The sequence below is a fragment of the Myodes glareolus genome, chromosome 3 (assembly GCF_982192425.1).
Source record: "Myodes glareolus chromosome 3, mMyoGla1.1, whole genome shotgun sequence".
Classification (NCBI taxonomy): domain Eukaryota; kingdom Metazoa; phylum Chordata; class Mammalia; order Rodentia; family Cricetidae; genus Myodes; species Myodes glareolus.
In genome coordinates, this window is record NC_142028.1 from 98,294,077 (window position 1) to 98,302,801 (window position 8,725).

At 40.2% G+C, this 8,725-nt stretch overlaps 1 protein-coding gene across 1 annotated transcript; it reads left to right on the forward strand.

Annotated features, from left to right (window-relative positions):
- Positions 1-1,230: 1,230 nt before the first annotated feature.
- On the forward strand, positions 1,231-2,646 carry Tusc1 (tumor suppressor candidate 1). Its single transcript, XM_085686253.2, has one exon. It carries the CDS (start codon positions 1,355-1,357, stop codon positions 1,976-1,978), a length of 624 nt encoding a protein of 207 aa, XP_085542379.2. The 5' UTR covers positions 1,231-1,354; the 3' UTR covers positions 1,979-2,646.
- The last annotated feature ends 6,079 nt before the right edge of the window (positions 2,647-8,725 follow it).

Here is an 8,725-nt window from a genome sequence, read left to right on the forward strand (position 1 = left end):
TTAATATGTAGGTGGTGATTCCTGTCATATTTTTATTATACTTTATTATGAGGTATGCAGTTATTCCAGACTTTTAATAGTTGTCACATCCAAACCAGCGAGCGAATTTTCTCCGCCCTACTACACTCTCTGGATACAAGAAAAAACATATTCTTGGCTCAGTAGTCTACAGAGAGGTCAGGTTGTCTGCTTTTAATGTAAATTAAGAAATGACAGCTTTTCCTTTAAATAAATCCACTGAATTGGTTACTTCAATGCAATGACTGTTTAGGGCTGAAATTTGTGGTAGTTTAGCATTTGGTGGAAAAAAAAATAGAGGATCATAATTGAGTAATTATTTGTTCTCCCAGCTACTTACTTCAACCATAGTTCTTGTATGTGCTACCTGTTCGTCTCCTTGTCCCAGTGGTTTTGGGAATCTTATGGAATTTAAAATTTTAACAGAACTTTGCTTGAAACAGATTGTTACTATATATTTCTCAAAGACTCTGACTTCAGTATGTAATCCTTTACTTTGCAATAATACAATGCATTGGTAAGCTGAGATCCTTAGGAAAATAAGAAACGTGCATCCAGTTGTCTCCAGATAGTTTGGAACTTGCTGAGCTTCTGTATCTCGAGTAAATTATGAGTCTTGAATTTCATATATTCTGAGGACTGTACTGAACAAACGTCCCCCTTATAGCTTTATTATATTATATATATATATATATTACATTGTATGTATATTCCAATGTACAGGTTGGCCAGAAATTGGGATGTATTCCAATGCTTGGAGTACTGCTACCTGTTGGATTCTAAGCACCCCGTGGCAGGTGCTCAGGCCAATAATGTACTGTGAGTCTTAACATGGGCGTGGTTAAGCAGGTAGGTTCCAAAAAGTGTAATTATAAATTCAATTTGCCCCAAAGTCGTCTCAGAACTCATTTTATTAGTTCTGAGACTGCTATGTAAGTGGCGAGGTAAGCACTGGAGGCTGTGCCGGAGAGCAAGGCGAGGCGGGTGTGTTCCCGCAGTGCCCAAATCCGCAGGCAGGGAAGCCGTGGCAGCACCCAGCGGAGAACACTGCTGTCCATGGCGCGGACACCGGGCTAAGCAGCAGAGCGATCCCCCAGGGGCGTCGTGTGTGCGCCTAGCAGGAACCGCAGGCCCGGGGGGCCGCTCGGCCGCCAGAGAAAAGGACACGCCTCAGCTCGGGCCAACTCCCGGCCTCCCCTGGCCTCCCGCCAGAGCCGCCCCGCCACCTTTCTTCCTCCGCCCGCCACCGAGCGCCCTGACGGGTCCCAGATAGCCCGCGCCCCCGCGCGCGCGGCCCCTCGGCCCTCGGAGCTGGCGGCTCGACCAGACCGAACCGATGTGGCGCATGCGTGGTGGCGCCACCCGGCGCGGGAGCTGCGGCGGGGCCGGCGGCGGCGGCAGCCGGGGCGAGTTAGGCCGTGAGGGCGGTGGCGGCGGCGTGGGCTGGAGAGGCCGCGCGGGCGGTGCCCGGCGACAGCTAGAGGAGCGCTTCGCCGACCTGGCCGCCAGCCACCTGGAGGCGGTGCGCGCGCGCGACGAGCGGGACCGGCAAAACGCGCGGCTGCGTGAGGAGAACGCCCGCCTGCGCCTGGAGAACCGGCGGCTGAAGCGCGAGAACCGCAGCCTCTTCCGCCAGGCTCTGCGACTACCGCCCGGCGACAGCGACGCCGACGAGCGGGACGCCGCGGACGCCACCCTCGGAGGCCCGGACGAGCCCGCCACCCACCGCCGGGCGAGAGGCCGAGGCCCCGACGACGAGCTGGGCAGCCCCCGGGCGCTGCGGGCCCGGCTGGAGAAGCTGCAGGTCATGTACCGCCGGGCCCTGCTGCAGCTGCGCCTGGAACAGCAGGGCGCGCGCCCGCCGGAAGACGGCGGCGAGCGGCCGCTCAGAGAAACCGCCGCCGGCCTGTGCGCCCCGGACCCGGACCGGGACCAGGACGGCCCCGGGCCCTTGCTGTAACCGGAGAGCGCGGCGCGAGGGGCGTGGCCTGCCCCAGCCCCGCCCCGGAGCACTCTGCGCCCCGCCCCTCTGGACACGCGGAAGCTCCGGATTTGCACTCCTGGGACGCCGGCCCCACCCATGGGCACTTCCGGGTGCCACAGTCGTTGGCCAGGGGTGTGATGGAGAGGAGACAGAACTTCCTAATTCTCACCCATGCAGAGCAACTGCCAAGGACCTTGCAGTTGAGGGTCTTGAGAAGAGAGAGAGACCTAGCTATTCTAGGGCCAGTTTGAACCCAGCAAGTACTGGGTGCCCAGCAGCACCTCCTCTCCCAGAAGTTTTCAGTGTTGTGAGGACCAGTTGCTTGTCTTTTCCTTCCTCTGTTTTTGATTCTTTGAAAGATGTGTTCGAGTGGGTAATGCCTATTCAGTCCCCTAAATCTGCTGTTATCTCTTTTGCGACCAACATTTTAAGTATGTTTTATAAATTGGTATTACTTGGCTATCCCATCTTCTTTATACCTTTTTATAAAGAAGACAATATTTATAACTTCATGTCACTCCAATCCACACACGTTTAATATATTCTGGTGTGTTGTTGACCTCCAGATACTGTTTTTTAAAAGAATGTCTTCTGACAGTTGATCATTTGAATTGATAAATAAAACTGGTACATTAAAATCTCAATTTTCCGTTCCTATTATTTGCTGCGTTTTGAAGCTTTAAAGGGTCCTTTAAGATTATGATAGGTCAGATATTTTAATATCTGGCTTTGTTTATGTTTTGTAATCTTTTGGATTATTTACACAAGATCTTTAAATAGCTCAGGACAGTTTGAACAATATTGTTTCAGCATTTTATGTTAACATTAGTTCTTATTCAGTTATATCATGGTTATTTAGCTTGATTTTAACAACTTTCAAGAAACTTGAAGATTTTTAGACAAAAATCCCCTTATGTTTCAGTTGTGCACTTGTTATCAGAAAAAAAAAAGACCGATGACACATGCTCTGAGCACTTGTTCTTAAAATTTACTTATTTATTTGAGACAGAGTAAATGCTCAGTAGTCCAGTGTGGCCTGCGACTCTACCCTCCTCCCTTAGCCTACTGAGTGCTAGGATTGCAGGCCTCTACCACCAGCAACGTCTCCTCTTCTATCATCATTTTTAATGCATTTTTTATACTAAGCACTAAAGAAAATGCAGTGTGTCTGATAAAATTTGTGGAAGCAAAACGACGTCCTGTCTTTATTACCCAGCATAAGGATCATTGACATTTCTGTAGCTAACGCCTGGCCAATCAGAGAAAAGCACATTCACGTGTTACATGACCCACAGGTCCAGGGAAGCTGTTGAACTCTCCACTAAATGAATGCACATCCCTGAAGAACCTAGCAAGGCCTGGTTAGTGGTTTCTCAACCTCTCTATGTGGCATTCCATCACTCCTTCTAAAACACAGGTCTTATGACAACTCTCAGGTTAGACCAGAAATTTTCTTTATGACTATCTCAAGCAAGAAATCATGAGTTATTTAAAGTAGTATTTATATATTTTAGAGCTGTGTTTGTGGAGAGTTTCTTGAACTTGACTTAGAGAGATTATTATCAATTTTATAGCTTGTTTGTTGGAGGGAGACAACTTATGAAAGACATGCAGAAAGTGCAAGAGATGTTACTTCTGAGCTTCTTCCATGGTATTCAGCAAAGATACACCGCTTTGGAGTTTTGTTTCTGAGTCTCCTGTACATCATGTGTTCAAAAGTAAACAATGGGAACACCACGGGACGGGGGACAAATAAGTAGAGATGTGAAGAAAAAAAGTGTATGCTATATACATCATCTCCCAGAAAAGTTTAAATATATTTCAAATACTTCCTATAATACAAAGGTCAAGGAAACTGTGATATTCCTTGTTAAAATATTTTGAGAACATTTTCTACATTGCCTGTAGGTAACTGATACTCAGTTGTGAATATTAACATCTTCCCTGTGGCCAAAATATATGAGAAAGACATTGCTGAGAAGGAGTAGGTACATGAAAATTAATACTACCCCTATTCATTTCATGTTTCTACAGGAAAGTAAAGTATTTATGGAAGGCAGTAGAGTTTCAAAATAAAATGACAGCATTGTTTTCCTATGGGTATTTCACTGTAGGTTTAGATTTAATTTAGTAAATTTCACTAAGACTTTTTTTTCTCATTAGCAAAATGAGCACAATATCTACCTCAGAATATTGTAAAACACCTACTGAGATATTAAAATGAAAAATCTGCTTCAAAGAAAGTGCCCAATCAGTGAGAATGGCATTCTCTAGCATGGAAATATCAAGTCCATACTTTATTTGCAAATACTATTACTTTGTGGGTCTTTCCATATGACATTGTAGGTGGTTTCATAAAAATGTTGATGCTTTTCAATGCTTACAAGTAAAAGGGGGATATAAACCTTTATAATAAAATAATAACGTAATACAGTATTTAAAGATGTTTCTGACTAATACAAAATGGAGAAAATTCACCAAGGGAAATATTTTTTTTTCATCCTTCAGCACTTTTTGTTTTAAAGCTGTGCACATTGTGCTGTGAATAAATAGCAGAGGTGTCAGATTTACTGTTGTGGAGAAAATGTAATGAGATACAGACACGGATTTCCTTTTTGTGTACCTTTTGTGAAAGATATTGAAATTTCTCAAACCACCATACCTATAAAATGGGAGAAGGATCACTCACATTTCCCACTTTAACGACTTCCCTGTTGGCCACGCGTGAGGTACCCTGAGGTGTGAAATAGGACTTGCTGTAAGAAAACATGTAGCCTTTAAAAAGTGGATAAAGTGGATACTGCAAAATCTAGCTAGGGCCTAGTTTAATCTGTAGAAAACAAAACGTGCAGGATCCTTTATTAAAGGAACACTTCGTTGTCATAATTTTACATTAGTTATGCATTGAAGAGAGGTTTTACAGATTATTGATAAAAGCAAACAAAATGTATGTTTTTAGCAAAAATGATATTGAGAATAATTGGCTTTTAATCGGATTTTTATAGCTGCTATGCTAAAAGTATACTTTACGGTTTTCTATGTATGAAATTCAGATGGAAAAGAAAGCAATATAAAATATGATCTTACACCAATGTTCAGACAACAAGCTATTTTTGCCACACTGAAGTATTTTTACGACACCTTTGCCAACTTGTGATGTTACCATAATGGCAATAATATTAAATTAATAAATTTAATTAATAATTCATTCTAAAAATGTTAGCACCATGAACTTGATTCTAACACAGAAAAAAACATTTTATACTTTTTTTCTAAAAATGAAATTTTTATTGAGAATCTGACATAAGATATTTGAAAATTTTTATAAATAACAATTTCTATTTCTATTTAAGGATGTGTTGATTAATTATAGGCTTTTCTTTCTACCATAAGCATGCTCTTTTTATGTTTCTTTTATTTTTGGAGATAGGGTCTCATTGTGTATTCTTGCATGGTCTGGAACTTGCTGCATAGACAACTGGCTTTAATTTCATAGAGAACTATTTTTTCTGCCTCTGAGTGTGGTGATAAAGGCGTGTACTAGCATGGAAAAATTATAATATACATATATATGTGTGTGTAATTATATACTTGGATATACAATACGGAGCATATGAAAATATATTCATGCAATGGAAATAAAATATTAAGAAAAACACATTAATTAGAGCCTCATCTGAATATAAGAATTAATCATGCTCATTTTCAAAAGGTAAAGCTTAAAATGAAATTTGCATATCTCTACAATGTAAATTAAATTATGACATGTTTAATTCCGAGAAGATATGGCTTATTGTAAAATTCAGTGTAGAATGATTTGTTATTATAGTTCCTATAGTTTCTATGTTTATTTATAGCCTGAAGGTTTAGCTGTTGAAGCTCCATCTACATCACTGTAATGGTCTTAAGAGGTGGTGAATCTTTAAGGGGGGCACATAGTGAAAGAGGTTGTTTAACTGCAGGTATTTCCTGGTAGGGTATGTTAACTAGTGGTCTTAAAATGTTTTCTAATTTTTTGTTTCTATTTTCACAGAATTCCCAAAGAGATGACCACGAGAGGTGTGTCCACCCACTGAAACACTGGAAATGATCTAATGGGAGCTCATCAAGGCCAGCTGGACTGGGAGTGATGGAGCATGTGATCAAAATGGACACTCTGAACATGGCTGGCAATGAAGGCCGACTGAGAAGCCAAGGACAATGGCGTTTTGATTCTACTGCATGGACTGACTTTGTGGGAGCCTGGTTTGTTTGGATGCTCACCTTTATAGACCTGTATGGAGGGAGGAGGATGTGGGATTTCCCTCTGAATACTGTGATTACCATTAATAAATAAAGAACTGCTTTGAGCCTATAGTAGAGAAGGGCGGGGCGGAGCAGAGATAGGTGGGGAGGACTGGACTGAATGCTGGGAAAAAGAAGGGCAGAGTTGGAGAGAAGCCATGCAACCCCACAGGAGCTAGATGGAACATTAACTGGTAAAACATAGCCATATGGCGATACATAGATTACTAGAAATGGGTTCAACTAATATGTAAGAGTTAGTCAATAAGAAACTAGAGCTAATGGCCAAAGCAGAGCTAATTGGTCAAGCAGTGCTATAAATAATATAGTTTTTGTATAGTTACTACATTTAATCCCAGTACTTGGCAGGCAGAGGCAGGCAGATCTCTGTGAGTTGGAGGCCAGCCTGGTCTACAAGAGCTAGTTTCAGGACAGACTTCAGACTCCAAAGCTACAGAGAAACCTTGTCTCAAAAACCAACAATAAATAAATAAATATAAGAAAAGAAACTGCTACAACATGTGTGTGTGTGTTCGCAAGCGTGCATGTGTGTGTGTGTGTGTGTGTGTGTGTGTGTGTGAATTTTCAGTGCATACTACCTATTTCTACTGGTAAAAATGATGTTATATATAACATATCACACATATATATCTGTGTGAAAATAGATATGCCATATGATTCCCTGTAATAGTTCTATGTATTTACACAAAAGGATAACAAACAAATACATCACAGAGACACCTGCACATCAAGTTTATTGCAACACTGTGAACACGACCTAGGTGACCGGGCTAATTGTGCTGTCTAACAAGAGAGCAGTGAGTAAATAATATGTGGCCCAAATACCCAAGTTTATGTCATTTTCTGGAATATAGATACAACTGGAGATCATCAGAATAAGTGCATTAGAGAAGTTTCAGAAAGATAAATGCCTGGTCAGTTTTTATTCTTAGATTTTATTCCTGTACATGAAAATGTTTGCATATATCTGTGTGTGACTGTGTGTGAGACATGAAAGGGTGGAAACAGTTGTCTTAGGAAATAAAGGGGACTAAGAGCAAGGAAATAATGGAGAGACAAGTGCAAGACTGTAAGGAGACAATGGGCAACATGTAAAATGTTATATTTGATAGCTAAAAATAACAAAAATGATTTTCCAAAAGTCTGAACTATAAAGGCAAGTCCTATTGAAACTGTAAAAAAGGAATATAGTTGTTTTATAGATTAACTCAACATTTCATTCATACTTGTTCACGTCTTATGAACATGCAAAAAAAAATAAAACTTTCTTATAATGAGCAAGAGAATATAGCTATAAAAGTTTGCGAGAACACTCATGCAATTATGAACCATTTTAACAATTGTGTTGTTATTAAGATGTAGTTTTCAGAGCATACAGTTAGGAAACATTATTCTCTTTCCTATGTATTTTTAAGTATGTAACTTTAGTGGCAGTTTGTGTTTATCTTATTTCATATATGCTAGAATCTGTAACTGTTTGTTCTGATCGGAACCTAAATGTTTTCATCTTGGTACTCCAGACATTTGTTATAACAGCTTAGCTTTCAAGATACCTATTTTCTTTGTATTATGGTTATACACAGGTGCCTGCACACACACAGAGGGAAAAGAGAGCAATTTGTGATTGGCTAATTTGCATTTAATATATACATCTTCTTTTAATTCAAACTTTTCCTGAAATATTATCCTGCCATTAAATAGGTTTCTTTCAGTTTTTAAGAGTGGTAAATAAATAGGCTATAAATGTTCAAGGACTAAAATATTAATGAAGCTTACCAGATTATTTTGACTCCAGATATTTCAGTTATTAAAATATATGTATCTTGAGATTGAAGAGCAATTCATTGGTATAGTCTAAATATGTTTTAAATTCTATAAATATTATGCTATAAAGTATCATCTGTGCTTTGTTCCTTAAGTACGCAAGTGCCTAAAGATGATCAAATATACTATAAAACAAGGAATGTTTTAAAACTATTCACTCAACCATCTCAGTATTATTCTGTTAATTGTAATTTCAATAAATGTAACTGATTTAATTACATGCAAGTTTACTTTCTCCCATTCAAGATCCTTTCACCTTTCAATTATGGTATTATAATTATTGAAATAATGGTGGGTGGAGTAATGGCTCAGTAGTTCAGAGCACTTTCTGCTCTGGCTGAGGGCCTCAGAGCATAAACACAGAGTTGAATAAGAGTAACTCATTAGAGAAAGCAGATAATAATATAAGATAACACCATGTACAATTTTCCTTTTATCCGCACATGGCAGAAAGGGAGAGTACTGGCTATTTTATCCCCTCTGAGCCAACTACTTCCATTTGTGAAGTTTCCATTAGAAAAACTCTAAAGCCTCACTTTCTAATAATACTATAACAATGAGATTAGTGTGTTGATATATTACCTTCATTGACTA

Bases quoted from the DNA above. Each gene is read 5' to 3' on its own strand.
- Tusc1 (XM_085686253.2), top strand. From the start codon at position 1,355: ATGTGGCGCATGCGTGGTGGCGCCACCCGGCGCGGGAGCTGCGGCGGG.